The 18,121-nt window shown below is 37.2% G+C and overlaps 1 protein-coding gene across 1 annotated transcript; it reads right to left on the bottom strand.

Moving 5' to 3' along the window:
* Positions 1-6,739: 6,739 nt before the first annotated feature.
* Positions 6,740-8,725, bottom strand: LOC118267712 (aquaporin AQPAn.G-like). Its single transcript, XM_035581849.2, has 2 exons — positions 8,399-8,725; positions 6,740-7,172 (listed from the first exon to the last, which is right to left on the bottom strand). The coding sequence occupies exons 1-2, from the start codon at positions 8,721-8,723 to the stop codon at positions 6,757-6,759; spliced, it is 741 nt and encodes a 246-aa protein (XP_035437742.2). The 5' UTR covers positions 8,724-8,725; the 3' UTR covers positions 6,740-6,756.
* Between the last annotated feature and the right edge of the window lie 9,396 nt (positions 8,726-18,121).

Raw genomic sequence — 18,121 nt, 5'->3', positions numbered from 1 at the left:
GGTATTTCATTTTGTATTAAGTCCTTAAAAAATCGTTATAATTTTGATTGATACTGTCCTGGTAAATTTACATACTACTCGCGCCATCTAGGTTAACTAAAGTAAACTAATCATAGCACATCCACTCCTGATATCTATACGAGGAATGTTTCTATATTATGAAGAGAGATGGCAGTTGGTGTCAATGTTATTTAGCAGATTTTTAAAAAATATCTGCTCGGATGCTATTTCCTGACCTGCCTTCCGGGCTATTATTGATAATAGCCATTCAAAGGCATAATCGCAGATTGCACATTATTACTAAAAAGTTTTTGAAAAACCGAAAATATCCCAAAAATATATTTTTCAGAAATTGAAACTTGAACCTAATACTTACCTTTTGTTTGCTCGATAATCGTGTTTGAGTCCACTAGGCCATACAATATTGTAATCATTACTGCAAGGTACTTATATACTCCATCAAGAGGAGTTTGTCGTAATCTCCACGCCTGGCAGGTGGCTCGGAGATCACATATTATAAAGTTTACTATAGCGTTGTTACTTACCGGAGGCTCAATTACTTACGAAGGCCCCCTTCCGTATCTTCCTAATCCCCAATTCTCCAAAAATTCTTATAAATTCCTAAACCCCAAAAGGTCGACAGCGCAATTGTAACGTTTCTGGTGTTTCGGATCCATGGGCGGCGGCGATTGCTTATCATCAGGTGATCCGTCTGCTCGTTTACCGGCTTATTCAATAAAAAAAGACTACTACTTCTGTTAATACCTACAGAAAGAATAGACACAATAGGGAAAATGTACTCTAAAATAAAGCTAGTAACGTATCGTATAGCATAGCAAAGTACTTAAAGCTATCTATCAGCAACCAATGTCCGCGTATTATCGAGACGAGGCGTAATTAATTGGCCTGCCGTTGAAAGTAGGTCATTAGGAAAATATTCCCCCACCACCAGGAGCCGGCAACATTTTCTGTTGACGCCATTTCCTAGGTAATTTAATCTGCCTGTTCTCGCATATTAAGTTCACAGGTTAATTAGCTAAGTGTCCATCAGTTTATCGCTATTTTTAATAGTGTTCAGCTTTTTTTTAAGGGGTGAAAATCATCCAATTACTTCTCCCGTCTTGGGCGAGGCGAGAGGGAGTATCAGATTCTTACTGACTAAAAACCGCCCTGTTCCTACTCCTGCTTTTAGAGCCGGAGCACAGGCCGGAGCCCCGGTAAACCTGCTAGGTCGTCCGGTGACCGGTGAAATGTGTGGTTGAATTCCAATAATGAGCTGATTTAATTTAATAGTTCGATATTATCTGAATCTGAAGACCGATTGTTTTAGAATGTGTCTAAATTAAAATCTGGAGATTAAATTTAAGAATAGAGTCGTACACATGCATATTATGACAATTAGCTTGTTGACTTTTCAGTTACTTATACTTACCTAAGGGTGCTTTTCCATTGATCCGGAGCTGCGGACTACCTAGCGGGTTTACCGGCTCGAAAAGCAGGAGTAGGAACGGGGTGGTTTTGAGTCAGAAAGAGTTTGAGACTCCCTCTCGCCTCGCCCAAGGCGGTCACTGGATGATTTTCCCCCCTAAAAAAGGTGCTTTTCCATCGTGGTCTATGCTACGTTGCTGTGGATGCGTTTGGCTTTCACCACACAGCTTAGCACACCAGCCTAGTTACATAGCACATATCTGGTGGAAAAGCACCATAAAGAATATTATAGTTTTAATATTATCCACGTTTCAACTAAAAAATGTTGCCCATTGACTGACCACCGCAGGTTGAGCCTCTCTGCTCTGATCGTCCACGTATATCTATTTTAGCGCGGCGATGGTCCGTTGATAGATAATTTTGTGGCTTATTTTGTGGATTCAGATCACGTATCAATGGGGAATTATGGAAATATGGCGTTAATGGCCATTAACACCTTCATATTTCGGAAATTATCGTTGTGGGAACCGTACCCTTAGTATGAGTTTGCTTTACGTTTAAAGTAATCGAAACGAGAGTGCGTTCTGCGCTTTGATTGGCAAGCTCGAATAAATCAACCAATCAGAGTTCGTACAAAGGCTACTGTCCCTCCTGACGTTGACCAGTGGTGCATTTAAATCGTATATCGTTCTCCACATGGTTCCAATTGCCATTAAACGTGACAGACAGACGGTGGAGGGCTCTCTGCCTTTATGCAGGAGACCCGTATCAATCATGATTATTACAACCAGGGACAATGAACCCTTTTATTCCTATTTCCACTTTCAACATCAATTGTTGGATCCTGATTTTCCGCAACGGTTTGTCGGTTTGTGGTCGAATTGTTTTGATTTAGCCAGTTAGCAGTTAGCTTTGTGATGGGTATTGTCAATACTTTGATGTGTAAATTGACTAGTGACGGTTTCTATTGACTGCTTGGAAGATCAAAATAGAAAACGAATGAGCCATGACGTTCCAAATGGTCTAAGGTCTACTTGGTGATTACCAACCGCATGTTCACAGGTCAAAGTATGTCACTCATCTGTCTCACAGTCAAGACGATCAACTTCTTCATTATAATTTCTTTTTTAAGCATAATGCCACTGTACAATGTACACCATTTGTGTTATAAGTGCCTTGTAATAGGGGGTGAGCCATATACTGGGCACAATTCCAAAATCCGTACTACTACTGAGAAAATTTTCGAAAAAGCCGAAAAATAGCCCAGTAGTACTTTGCCTGATCCGGGAATCGAACCCGAGACCCCTTGCCCAACAGTAGCACTTACGACCACTCACCAAACGAGGCTGTAATAAAAGTGTAATCTTAAAAATGTTTGGCGCTGAACAGAAGATTGTCACAAACGGTTATATTGAAGGGACCTCACGCTCGCGTGTCAACTTTCTCAATTAAAAGTTTGCAGCAAATCGATACTTGTGTCTTGTTTGCGTCAGTCGAATATTGCTTGACACCTCACTGAGTCGTTATGATGGAATCAAGATAGATCCGATAGAGAGTTAGCAGCCCTCATACATACTTAGTTTTCCTACAAATTAACATTACCTAACAACCCCTGATAGTTCCTTGCTAGACTACATGTGTAAAGATCTCATATAAAGGACTAGCCTAACTAAAAATCACGATTTTCTTACGTAAATTAATGGAGAAAAGCTCTACTAGTTTCAAATTACAAAGGGACTGTTCATCACGAGTAGCATGCGGACGCGGCGACGTCGAGCATTTCTCTATTAATTTACGTGAGTAAACCGTGATTTTTAGTTAATTTAGTATGTCTCACGATAGTTATTATAAACATAAAGGGCTAGCCATGTAAGTTGGTGATGATTAGGTAGTCACGTGTGTCGAAATCAATATTTCAACGCAAATAGTCTAAAACTGACAACACAATTTAAAGCAGAAGAATGTGGCCGCCTTTTTCTATGAAATTAGTTCCATTTGAAAATACCAACCTGAACGTAATTTACCTAATCCATATTAAAGCTAACGTTATCAAACTAAAGTAAAATTATATCGTGTGAACTAACTACGAGTAACATAAACGGTTTGTAAACACGAAGTTTAAGTTAAAACAATGGGGTAAAGTGTTGCCCGATAAACAGCTCAAGATAAAGCCGTTCAACAACTTTATATCATGAATGTTGCCAGCTAATAGTTTTAAATGACAATTTACTGGATCGCCCGGACAGCTAGATTTAATTTATAAATCTAACAAATTGTTTGTTGCTAGAGAGAGCTGTTTTCTGGCTCAAGATATTCTGTTAACAGTGTTTGTGGTAGTAGGTACGTTGCTATGTCTTGCGTTCTGTTGTCTGTTGGGAATGTTCGCTTCAAGTGGTTTGTTAGTAATGTTTCTGTTACATTTTCTTTGTAATAATATTAGTTTCACTGTTGCTTATTTTGTTGAAGTTATTTTACAAGAAAAGATAATTAAAATTGTATAAGTTAAATAAATGAATATCGAAGCTAGGTATAAGATTTCCCTCCCTAGGGAAGTGCCGTAACAGGCGTTGCACCGTGGGGCTCCGGAGCAGGTCTATTGAGAGGACCCGGTGCCCCTTACAGGTGTTGAGGGTGGCCACCGGGGTGGTTTTAGTGAGGTAAAAATCCCACACTCCCTAGTCTTTTATCCCCAAAAAGCTAGGCGCCTTTTGAAGGTTTCCCCCGTCACCAAAAATTTAACTAACGGGTTTACCGGGGCTCCGACTTGAAAAGCAGGATAGTAACGGAGTTGTCTTTAGTCAGTAAGAGGCTGACACTTCCTTCCACTTTCCTCGCCCAAGGCGGGAGAAGTCATTGGATGATTTTCTCCCCTCAAATAAAAGGTATAAGATTTCGGGTGCGCTGTTTGCAAAAATGATCAAACACATTCGAACGCTATAATAACTACAGTAAAAGACCTTTAGATCTATTCTTCCGATGTAAAAGTGTATTATAAGCCATACCACAACTATTAAAACATGAGTTTAATACTACTACTACTGAGTTTTAATAAGAAACATGAGTTTTAATAGTTGTGGTTGATTATAATGAAGGATGTATATGAATACATCCTTCATTATAATCATGAACTATATTATGGCATAAAAACCTGCCATGTTTACCTGCAAACTCCAAGTATAGCGAGTGTACAAGGGCCGGTGGGAAGGCATAAAATTAACGTGTGAAATCAATACATCACCACCGAGCGTAAGGCAATTAGCTACGGATATTGAATTCAACAGCTATCGAGAAACTTATACAATGAAATGTTTTGAAAAATGAATTACGTACATAGTCATTAGTCCTGCTGGATTATTAGACTGCCTCGTTGGTCGAGTGGTCGGAAGTACGATTACCTGACCGGGGTCTCGAGTTCGACTCCCGGGTCGGGCAATGTAATGCTGGACTCTGTTTTTCGGAAAAATTCTCAGTAGTAGTAGTAGTAGTAGTAGTATTTAGCATCAACTTTGACCAAAGGGTAGAGGGCCCTCAGGTCCTATTTATTAGAGGGTGTGTCTATCGTCCTATATCCGCTGGGCACTTCCTTAGTCTTCTTTTAATATCCGTGTACTTCGTTCGTCTAATGCGTCCCAATTGCGAATTTAGCTTGTACATTTTACCTAGGATTTAATGCACCATTTCTATCTAAAATATGGTATACAATATTAAAGCAAAATATTCTATTTTACAAGTCCCAGTCCCTGAAAGAGCATGAAATGCTAGTTTGCAGAGAAATCTCTCGTATTTCTATCAATTGCTCTCCTCGCTTCAATTGGCATGGGAGCGCTGAATAGCGTGCTACTGCTACACTATTACAGTTCGCCTCGAAAAGCAGTTTACTTGAAGGAGCTCTTGCTAACTGAACGATTTCAAACTAAACTCTTAAATCCTAAGGAACGGTTTTAAAGAAAATACAATGAGTAAGAAGCTTGTTATATAGGTAGGTAGACTTCACTGTTTATCATAAAATAAGGCCTTGCTATTTAGCTTTACTCCTTAATGTCTAGTTGTGAGAGAAAGAAATATATCATCACACTCTTTGGCCAAAAGTCTCTTCAAAAACTGTCGACCTCTATCTATATGCGAAATGTGTGAGAATTATGACTATGGTGCTACCTATTAGACACTTTGATTGCACCCTTGGTAAACAAATGAATTTGATACTTAAAACTTCTTATAAAAAGAATTAAATAAACGTGCCAAGTCACGCCCTTTTATCTTCGAAGGGGTAGGTAGAGGTGCCCATTACGGTACGTAATGCAGCTGTACAATGTACACTCACATTTCATCACTTGTATTATAAGTCCTATGTAATAGGGGTTGAGCCTATTGCCATATACTGAGCACAATTCCAGACTTCTTACTTCTGAGAAATTTACGAAAAACAGAGTTAAATAAACACCAAAACAAAAGCATTCTATCAAGAAAATAGGAAGCTAATAGACATGATATCTTATAACAGTACCTATCCCTATATTTACTCAGCAAACATAGTGCTTTCCCAGAAGCCCTATGTAAGGGATCCATGACACGCGTAGGTTTACCAACAAGATGGATTGGTCACCAGTTCGCGACCACAACCCCTTCCACAACCTTGGAACACGAAGTCCATTTATTTTACTTATCTCAAATAGATAACGTTTAGTGGCTCGAATTAAAAAAGAAAAACCCAGTCCATAAAGTTAATCTTGACACTGTGATATGAATCTGTGAAAAATTAGGCAAATTCTCCCGTTAATTTTATGTTCGTGGAGAAATTGGTCCTTACTATCGCTTAGTGATAAAGTCTTAACATGAAACTTTAAATTCCTGAACTTCTCTAGGTACTAACATTAGAACTTAAGACGGGATATTTACCATATTTATTTATGTCTATGAGTTTCCGATATTTCGGCACTGTTGCAAGCGCCATGATCACGGATGAACTCTAAATAAACATGGTATATGTCCCGTCTTAAGTTCCAATGTTAGTGTTAGTGACCATGTCTGTTTAAAAATTCTCTAGGTACGAATATAAACCACGTGTTTTAGTTTTTTTTAAAACGTTGCCCCACACTAGGATTTTCTCCTGTGTCTTGTGTGCGTTTACAAACATACAAGTTCACACACACATGACGCCCAGAGCCGAAACAACAATTTGTGGATCACACAAAGTTACTCCGTGCGGGAATCGAACCCGCAACCTGTTGCGCGGCGGCCAGTTGCCCAGCCACCGCACCAACCGTGCAGTCAAAAAAAAAATACTGACAGGATATTACAACCAAACACCAAATGAAACAACCATATTTATTAAAAGGAACGATTTCTCAAATCATATTCATAGTGTGATACTCCAAGAAAGAATTTGTACACAATCCCGGCTACAAGGCCACCTAAAAGGGGTCCAGTCCAATAGACCCAAATGGCATCATAGATCCCCATCAGCACTGCTGGTCCTAAAGACCGGACAGGGTTTAGGGAGAAGGTGTAGGGTATACTTGCACAATAACAGCCTGTGATGCACATGCCGATGGCTAGAGGCGAGGACCCAAGACCCCTAGATCCTCTTTTGGCGTCTAGTACACTTAAGACGACAGACACAAGAAGAAACGTCATCAGGAACTCCAGTGCGAAGGCCTGGTCGTATCTGGTGTCGGGGTAAGGGAGTGTGGCTCCGAGGTTCCCTTTGATTTTGGCTGCTGACACTAAGTATGCCACTGCTGAACCTGGAGGTGTGGAGAAATTGAGTTGATTAGTGATTTTTTTATGGTATAAGCCGTTAAATGTGTATACGCGTCACCGGATAGTCTAGCAGCTTGCCAGCAATCGCCGCCGCTCATAGATACTCAAAACAGCACAGGTGTTACAAGTGTGTTGCCGGCCTTCTGGGGGTTAGGAATTTAAGGGTTGTTGGGAAATAGGAGATTGGGAAGATTGGGAATGGGGGTGATTGGGCCTCCGGTAATCTCACTGACACAACTGAACACAACACAAGCGTTGTCTCACACCGGTTTGCCATGAGGCCGTGGTATCACTCCGGTTGAGCCGAAGCTTGGCACTCCAACATTTAAATTTTTACTTAGGATATTATATTTTCTGTTTAGTGTTGTCTTAAAAATACTTATCATTCACGATGGTATTTGTAATTGTATTAGATCTATTACGTGCTATTACTGTAATTAATAATTTTATAGAACCTTTTTGAAAATATATATTATGATTTAAGTCTTCGGTTTTTCATTCAAATAAAAAACTAACGTTTCCATTCAATTACAACATTTACGTAGGTAATTTTAATATAGGCTATGTATAGACATTTACGTAGGTAAATGTTGTAATTAAATAGGTAGCTATTTGAAGGCTACTAACGTAAAAACACCGTCCTTTATTATAAAAAGATAATTATAGTTTAATTAAAATAAAGTTAAGTCCTCATTAATTTATTGTCTGGCGTCTCGTACGTAGGATCAAATTTGAGGCGAGGCAATTAATTTCAGTACTTATGATAAAACGAAGCCAGAATAATGAAATTTCTTTTATTATTTTCACTAAAACTGATGTAGTAAATTATTTTGGTTTAAAACCGACATTATAGTAGCTATTAATTGCTGGGTTACTAGAATATGCTAGATAGAATGGTTTATTATAGAATAAACGCCGTATTCAGAGTCATGTAATGTTTACTTAACCTAGTCCTTAGTAATTTTCCTTAGTCCTTTTCGGAACAAAAATATTATTAAGTCTTTGACTGCCAATAGAAAACTGTTGAATCCAAATCCTCAGTCAAGTGTGGCGTTTAATGTGTGAGGGAATAGTTTAGGTAATCATCAAAAGTCTCTGAGTGCGGTAGTAAGAGGTTAAACACCTTCAAAATATACACAAATTAATACACAATTTCCTCCACACCACAAATTCTAACCACAAATATTCACACGTCAGAACCAGGACCCACCTGCAACGCTACCCAAAACTTGCACAGCAACAAAGCAGACAGCTTTCAACGGCTTTATATGTCCACATACAAGAGCTCCAACGGTCACAGCGGGATTTATATGACCACCAGAGACATGACCACACATCTGCACTATACTTGCTACTATTAAACCATTAGCCAAAGAAATCACAACGGTATTATTATTAGTCCCATGGGCGATACCAGCAGACAAAACTATGCTTAAATACAAGAAGGTTCCAAGGAATTCTGATAATAATTGCTTGAAGAGTTTTCTGTAGTTTTTTATCTCCTTCGTGCCTAGGCAGCGGCCTATGGCGTACATTGTGACTGGATAAGCCTACTAGATTAAGAACGGGGTTGGTTTCAGTTCAGTATAAGGACGGTTGTACAATGTAGTACGTTATTTTTTTTTAATATAGGCTATGTATAGACAGTAGCATGCTGAACTACCATTCATGTATCTATGCATTCTAAGATCAAAAATCTATAAGGGCCTTGTGCTTTTTTTCGGTTTTTCGAAAATTTCTCAGTAGTAACACAAAGTCTGGAAATGTGCCCGATATATGGAAATAGGTTCACCTTCTATTACATGGGACTTACAAAATAAATGGTGAAAAGTGGGTGTACATTGTACAGTGGCATTACAGGTCATAATATGCTCCTCTGCCTACTCCGTCAGGGATAAAAGGCTTGACGATATTATGAAGACGCAGTTTTGTGTTTATATTTTTGCTCATCGCCTTTGTGTTCCTAGCTTAAGGGAAGTCATCTTGAAATAATTGTTTGAGCTAAAGCTGGTTAGACTTAAGGCGAAGTTTATTAATTTGCGATTGCTTCCAATCTTTATTAGTAAACCTTTCTCAAAGACGTGTTTATACTTAATTTCCAATACAGCTTGCGGCGTTGTTCAACTTCGATGTATTTCGTACTAATTAGATACACTTTTTTGTTGTCAGTTCTTAAACTCGGATTATCTGATCTGTTAAATTAATTACTTTTGTTCACGTTCGTTGGAATGTTTAATATTCTAAATTATTTTCTAAATATTTAAACATAAACCATTATTATTTGGTTTTACGAAAGGACTAAGGTGCAAATATCAAAGAAAGACTTGGTTTTCACAGGTTTTTTTATAATTTTTGTCTCTTTCTTTTAAGGGGCGAAAATCATCCAATGACTTCTCCCGCCTTGAGCGAAGCGAGAGGGAGTGTCAGACTCTTACTGACTAAAACCACTTTAGTCGGATGGAACGGGGCAGTCTCCATTTCTATTCCTCTTTTTCGAGCCGTAGTCCCGGTAACCCAAGTCAAATTTTTATGTCTGAAAAAGGCAGGATTCCGAAAATTCGCAATTGATAATTAATGTCTCTAGAACAATCAAATTACCTATTGACACATTTCTAACACAACTCATCACAAATCCAACATAATTATGTCAATATGTAAAACTCCTGTTGTACATACATACATGAGCAGGTATAGGCAGTGCTCCCGTCCCCTGACACCCATAGCCGTCACTCCGTAAAGGTACGCTTACATGGCCAATTTCATCCAATCCTGTGATATGATTTGTTTGTTAAATCCATTTTTCGCGTGTAAATAATGTATTCGTTTGCTCTTGGAGAATCAGTGTTTCGAGTTACGGCGGTGTGAAATGTGATGGGTGGTCGCAATGTAGGCGGCTTATCATGATTTGAGTTTTTTATTTTTATTTTTGAAGAGCAGTGAAAATGTGTGTGCGGCTTTACGATAAAAAGAAAGAAAATTGAGTAGTAATCAGCCATGATCGCTTACCATCAGGTGACTCGACTGTTCGTTTGCCACTTATTCTATAAAAAAAGTAATACAGTACCGTAATCATATAACAGGAATGTCTGTCATTAGGGGAGGCGTATTAGGCGTATTAGCAGTGAACGTCTTGTGGCTGGTATGATGATGATGATGATGGGTATGTCTATCTCAAATTATTGCTAATTCGAGTGCTAGTTATAATTCTAAATGTGACAGATTGTATTATGTTACTAATGTTAACGCTACTAGATTACAGTAGCAGCGCGACAATCGCCGCGTTGTGTGTCGCGAAATGCTGCATGAATATGAGCCTCTTGCATGGCTTGGAACTAGTCGAGTTCCTCGTCAAACATTTACGTGAGTAAGCCGATCATAATAATTAACGATACTAGACTTTGATGTTTCATTTTAACGTAAAAAGTGAGTTACTTAGGTATTTACTGATTGTCCTTTAAAAATATACGGGTGTACTACACCAATAACTATTTAATGAAACTCGCTACCCGCGGACAGTGACGCCACGCAGTGTGAAGTATCATATTTTTTCATTCCCGCGAATATCTCGCTTGATTATAACACAAACAGACGAATGTATTGTTTGTTGTTTCATCACTTTTCTCTCCATTTTCTATACAAACGCGAAATTTTCAGTTTGTACGTCTAAAAATTTTTCGTTTCTGAAGTGGCAATTTTATTGTTTTCTATAAGAATGAAAGAATATTTTCTTACTTTTTATATCTAGATATTCAGAAAAAATATTTTTTTATACTTTGTTGAAAGAAATTATTTATACCTACTACTTGGTTACCTATTTAATATTGAAAGTTATTACACTATTGGCACTATGAAGAGATTGACTTAATATGAAATTGCTAGGTTCTGTAAGCGGCTTCGCCCGCGTTCCCCTGGCATAAAAAGTAGTCTATGTGTAAATTCCAGACCATAATCTACATAAATGATAAATTATATTTATTTTGCAAATAGGTTATAAAATAACACTTTTACACGTCAATCTCTTAAATAACTAGATGAGGCCGGCATTTCCTATCCGACTACTCTGAGAAGAAATGCCGAAACAAACTCAGAGGTCATAGTCTCTTTTAAAGTCCAGACAAAATCAAATAAAGATGTCGGAGAACCGTGCAAGTTGATTCTGTAGTGGTCTTTTGAGGAAAGAACCACAGCAGTTTGAGCGGACCTGTTCAGATGGCAGCACGCATGTGTCAGTTTACAATCAGCTCAGCTGACGGCTGTTGCTGAATGATCCGACGAACAACACCAACCAAAAGAACATTTGGGTAGGCCACACAAATGCTGAAACTGTCAGAATATAATTTACTAAAAATAAAATGACTAGCAAAAGTCTCACACGGTCCTCAAACTAACAATTTTAAAAGGAAATATAAAAATATAAAAGGAAAAAATATATAAAACAATGTCAAATTATGTTAATGTCAAATTGTATAAAAAATGTAACTATATGTTACAAACATGTCAGCAAGACCTGTGTGGACATTATAGCAGTTCATTCCCAAGCCTGATTATCCTCCAAGTAGTCTTTTATTTTATAAAAAGCTTTACTACAAAGTTTTTCTTTAATAACATTTTTAAATTTACTTAGGTTTAAATATTCCTGTTTATATTACAATAATATTTAATATTACAATAATGATATAAGACTCGAATCGGCAGATGAAGGTCTCATTATAATAATAATATTTTATGTAAAAACAATACAAGCCAAGGTTCCTACATAATATTTTCCTCTCTGCTCTCTTGAAAATAAATCTTTATTCTCCCGTCTTATCTTTGTTCAGATACGAATATGTGAGATTTTTGTGTTTTTCTTGTTTATACAGTTATTTCGGTGGGTATATGTTTGGAATCTATTAACAGTGAACCGTGAAATGTGACAGAGAAAAATTGGATTGTGTATATATAGGTACTAAGACTACTACTAATTCTGGCATTATAAGGTATCAAAAGTAACAAACATTACAAATAGTGTAAACTTACTTTGCTAAGTCAAGTTTATATCATAATTTTATACCTTACTTTTTAGTCTTAATTTTTGTTTTGGTATTTGATTTTGTTATGTACGGTTTTATATAAATTTCATGGGACATAATTGATTATTATGTTATCGACTAACTCACGTAACTGTTTGACGAGGAACTCGACTATTTTTAGACCATGCTAGAGGCTCATATTCATGAGCAGCATTCCGCGACCCACGACGCGGCGATTGTCGTGGTTATGTGAGTAAGCCGATAATATAATAATTCATTTGTTGTATGTGTTAAACTTTTATTTCCTTTTCTCAAGAGAAACAAGACTAAAATGTTGTTTAAAAAACACAACTCCAAATCGATATTAATGTAGTGACTCAGCGACGATGTAGGGAATATGATTTTAAACGCAATCTCTACACGTACTGTATTGGAAGTAAGAGTTCAAAGGGAAATAAATAAAAAGGTGGCGTGTACATACATACATTACAAGCAATGCATGAAAAGTATTGAATTCGACAACTGAAGGAAAATCAATTTTATCATATTTCTTTTAGGGTGCGATTTCACTTTTCACAGAAGCGGAGCAGAGCTGTGGAGCTACGTGTTTCCAATTAACCCTCTTCCCAATCCCCGATTCCCCATCAACCCTAACTCCCCAAAGGCTAGAATTCATTGGATAACTTACCCCCCTTAAAAAATGCAGGAATCTTGCACGGAATAAATCTTTCTATGATTGAAACTATTGTTCCAGGTTTGGTTGATGAAATTACGTCTTTGGAAATACACCAAACAGTTGTGTACTACTAATATAAGGTGGTAACACCTACTAATATGGTGGTTTTTTTTTCTAAACGGTAAACGAGCAGACGTATCACCTGATCAATCTCCGCCGCCCATGGACACTTGAAACACCAAAGGCAAGTGCGTTGCCGGCTTTTTGGGGGTTAGGAATTGAAGGGTTGTTCTTCGGGAATGGGGGATTGGGAAGATTGGGAAGGAGGGAATTGGGCCTCTGGTAACCTCACTCACACACAACGAAACACAACGTAAGCGTTGTTTCACGTCGGTTTTCTGTGAGGCCGTGGTATCACTCCGGTCGAGCAGGCCCATTCGTGACGAATGGCTCTCCCACACTTTTGTAGGGTGTTTCATAACATGGTCGCAAACTGTTGGGTGGACGCAAACAGGCGAACTTACCCTATACAACAGGCATAATTATATTCCTATATAGGCAAGTACATAAACTTATGTGTTATGATATGATTATAGTGTAGGTATTCGTGTAACATTTTGAACATTATTATTATTATTCCTGCTCCAGTAACTCACAAATACAAGAGAACAATTTTGTAATAACAGCGGGAGGTATCCGAGCAGACCGCCCATGGCGACAGCTTCTAGTAAATAGGTCGGCAGATAAACCATCTCCATATAATTAAGTTTATGTAATTTGGCTCCATGCCTTGCTAAAAAATTGATGTTATTTTCATAGAGGTCTGTGCCAAATAAAGTAAATTATTTTTTTGTGTGATTGATATATTTGTTTTCAGTTATTATTTTCATGGATGACTAAGTTTTATTTTAATGTCCGTCACGTAGATTATTTTAAACATTAGACACATATTCTTTATTTTCTTACAGAAACTAAATACTTTCGACGATATTTTGATTTGAAATATCGCGAGACGTATTTGCTGCCACTCAAAGGTGCCTGTAACTTGTCCATTTAAATTACTTTGATTTTGAATAATAAGACAAAAAAGAAAATCAAGACAAGAGTTCTGTACGAATTTTCCCAGAATTTAACAACTGACCCGGGGTTCGAACACCTTGAACGGACGACCTCGCTTTTATGACCGAAAGAGGTCAAAATATTGAAATTTTCTAAAATAATTTTCTCGATACTTTGCGCCCGAATCTTCGGGTCGGTTTACCCCTTGGGTAGTTGTTTCAAAAATAAATTTCACTTTTTTATTTTCTTACTTTTTTCAAGGGAAGACACTTCATTAAATTTTACTAAGCTTACTTAGAAAATGTTACGTTTAATGAATCTTGAAAAATAGGGGTAATATTTAGCAAGCAGCGCGGGCGTCGGATAAATGGCTTTTGTTTTTTTAATACCTGAGCAGAATCCCAAGAGTGAGTTAATTAGTTCATTATCTGGAAGTAGATGGAGCTTTAATTAAATAATTTTAAGGTTTATTTTTGAAACGCATTCGACGGCTCATCTTGTTAATTTAGCATCAATGGTAATTCTTTCTTTTTCTTTTTTAACGTTGCCCTATACTAGGATTTTCTCCTGTGTCATGTGTGCCTTGAAAAATAAACAATTTCATACACATGACACCCAGACCCGAAACAACAATTTGTGGATGACACAAAGAGATGCTCCGATTCCGCTACTCGTTGCATTGCAGCTATTTTTTTTTTGTTATTTTGAAATGTAATACAGGCATCATAATAAATCGTTTTTTGAAGACCTCAATTTTTTTGTTGCGTAATATACCTTAAGCTTTTTACTAATTCTGAAAAATACTATGCTGAAAACCGCATTAAAATCGGTTCATACATACAGGTCAAACTGAGAACCTCCTTTTTATAGAAGTCGTTAACATCGAATAACTGCTAAATCTAGCAGAACCAATCAGCACTATAGAAATATCTAACAAAACTTACAGGTACCCACTTATTAAAACCGTTTTAAATTTCTTTAAGTCAAAACCGTTTTGAGAAGCCCAGACGTTTTCAATTACATTTTTTTCTGCGCAATAATTTCGGTCACTTAAGTCCTTATTTCACGGCCGAAGAGTTTCTTTCGGCCTTTATTTCTAAAGAACTACAAAACACTGCGAGCTCTAAGTTCTTTTGAATTTCAGTAATGGATTTGAAATTAATCTTGTGTAATAAACGATATTTCAGTGGACTGAAAGGCTTCGCTCTTGTAGGCTTTCGTTTGCAGCTGATAAAATAGCCAACGAATTTAAGGTAGTGAAAGAAAATTCTTTAAGAAAATAAATACGATTTTGTACAACATATGTAGTAAGTTCGTCTTAAAAATAAATCTATATGGCCATTCCTAATAATAGACTTCATTAGAAAAGATCTAAGGATTAGTATTAATGCACGCTACACACCTTACAATTTAACTGTGTAGTTTGCATTGTACAGGCAGACTGTATAGTTAAGTCGTAGGTCCATCCAGTCAACATATCTTACAGCCAACACATCTTACGATTTAACTGTGCAATTTTAACTTAACAGTTGTATCTATTACTTATTCGATTCAGTTAATGCTGTAGTTCATATGTTTGCTCTACATAAGCATATCATTAAAAGTGATGTCAAAAAATATTTCCAGGCTCGTCAAACATCATACTGAAAAATATGACGAGTATGATGCAAAGAGTATCGTGATAAAAAGCCTTTATAAGTACATACGTATGTTTGTGTGTATGTTCGTGTATCTGTTGTAGCGACGTGGGCTGTGTTCCTGTGCTGTAAGCGTTTTATTACACACATTATAGCGGTGTCACGGATGTCGGGTGACACAGGGGCGGTAAGGATGGTTCGTCTTTTTTTTTATGAGACATGCCGGACATAATCGAGCAGACGTATTACCTGATGGTAAGCAATCGCCGCCGCCCATGGACACTTGAAACACCACAGGCTTTACAAGTGCGTTACCGGCTTTTGGGAGTTAGGAATTTAAGGATTGTTGTTCGGGAATGGGGATGGGGAAGATTGGGAAGGGCGGTAATTGGGCCTCCGGTAACCTCACTCACATAACGAACCACAACGCAAGCGTTGTTTCACGTCGGTTTTCTGTGAGGCCGTGGTATTACTCCGGTCGAGCCGACCCATTCGTGCCGAAGCATGGCTCTCCCACACTTCCCATATTTTGTCGAAAAATGTGGTCAAGTTGTGCCTTAACCAATATTGTGTGAAGCTGCTTGTCTGTTTGTTTAAATATGTTTTATTTCGTGTGTTGCTGTGAAGTTTTTTCCTTAATTCTATAGGACCTGAGCTTTGTTATACATACCTATTTTTTTAATAAAACGTTGCCCTATTCTTAGATTTTCATAATATACAATTTCATATGCACAAGACACCCAGATCCAAAACGACAATATGTGGATCACAACAAAGAGTTGCTCCGTTTAAACGCAGATTGTTTGTCTTTATTAAATTGCTCTATCAAGCCCACCTTGGATATACGAGTAACATGATCAATATTATCATGCTTATGTACGCTACACAGCTTACGTTTTAATTGTATAGTCGGACTATATGTAGGTACAGCTAAATCAATAAAATACAGATAAATTAAATAGAAGTAAATTAATTGATAGAATTTTTTAAACATTTTTTATTTTATAAAAGGGAATTCCTTTTTGGTACAAAACATTTCAAAATACCTTTCACTACTCTGCTTCTAAATAAACATTTTTCACGAGAAAATGTTTCATAAAAATTCTAACGTTGATTGGATGAAATACCATTGTGTGTGTATGTGTGTGTGTGTTGGAGAAAATCTAATAACGTCATGTGTAGCGTTACGGTATGAAAATGAAATACATAGTGACAGCTTGATGTTCGTATACGAAGTTATAGAATTTTCCACAATTTTCCTTAAAAGTACATATAACTAGTGTAGAAAGGTGTGTTAGGAGATGAAGTTTTTTTATGGTATAAGTCGGTAAACGATCGCACCGATCACCTGATTAGGAAGGGGCCAATTACCGCCTCCAGTAACCTCACCCATACAATGAAACACAACGCAAGCGTTGTTTCACGTTTTCTGTGAGGCCGTGGTATTACTCCTGTCGAGCCGACCCATTCGATCCGAAGCATGGCTCTCCTACACTTAATTATAATAGTGATGTGTATTTTTTATAATTAAGATATAAATCATGATTGTTAACTAAATCAGGTAGGTGTGCAAGTGCCAAGTTGTAGTCGTTTGATAAATTAGGAGCTTTCTTGTTACAGCTGTGGACTTTTTTCAGCTGATAATGATGTCTTACGAAGTTCAATGATGAGATATCACCAATAACTCTTTGCTTAACAGTCGTATTTGCAACCAACTAATCAAAGAGCAATTATAATATCCATGTCAGTTATTTTCTTCCAATATTACACTACTGATAATAAATTATAATAATCCATTCTACATGAACCTATATAGTCACAACTCCACCATCCACACAAATAAATCCTCTATCACGTTACAATAAAGCTGATAATCGCGTGTCAAGAACCATATCGTGAGCTTCCCCGAACAAGTTGGAACACGTCTCAAGTTTGTTCTCAAGTAACCAAGCTTGTTATCTACTAAGGCTTAGCAAGAAGTAATTGAATACGGCATCCTTATGACTCAGGAGATAAGGTTCATTTTATTATTTAGTTATTATATATCAAGTAAATGGTTATAATGAAGATGTGATGTAAACATATTATGTGTGCTTTTCTTTTATGGGGAGTGATAGGGTTTTTTATGTTATTACTGTGAGAATCGTTTTCTGAGATATAATGTACCTACGTAAAATGTATGTAGCATTTAGGAAAGATTTAATGAAAGAAGTAAAGATGAAAACCGGCATTGAAATTCTTCCCAATCTTTTATGAAACAGCTATCATTTAGTATTTTTTAAGTGCCGTAATGTGCATCTCTGCCTACCCCTTTGGGGATAAAAGGCGTAACGTTGCATACACCTATATCAACCTACACTACTTACTTACTAACAACAACACAACTAACATTAACTAAGGTTTTATAAGCCTCACAGCCTACTCTTGTTATATCACATAATAGCGCAATATAGTAGTGAAACGCTCAAAAACTAGGACGACATAATGTCGTACAGCACATGTCGTAACTGTCTCGTGTGTGATGGATAGTGTAGAGTAGACGATAGATT

Source organism: Spodoptera frugiperda, chromosome 6, assembly GCF_023101765.2.
Source record: "Spodoptera frugiperda isolate SF20-4 chromosome 6, AGI-APGP_CSIRO_Sfru_2.0, whole genome shotgun sequence".
Taxonomy (NCBI): domain Eukaryota; kingdom Metazoa; phylum Arthropoda; class Insecta; order Lepidoptera; family Noctuidae; genus Spodoptera; species Spodoptera frugiperda.
The sequence above is the reverse complement of the archived record's forward strand: the minus strand, read 5'-3'. Positions and strand labels throughout refer to the sequence as shown.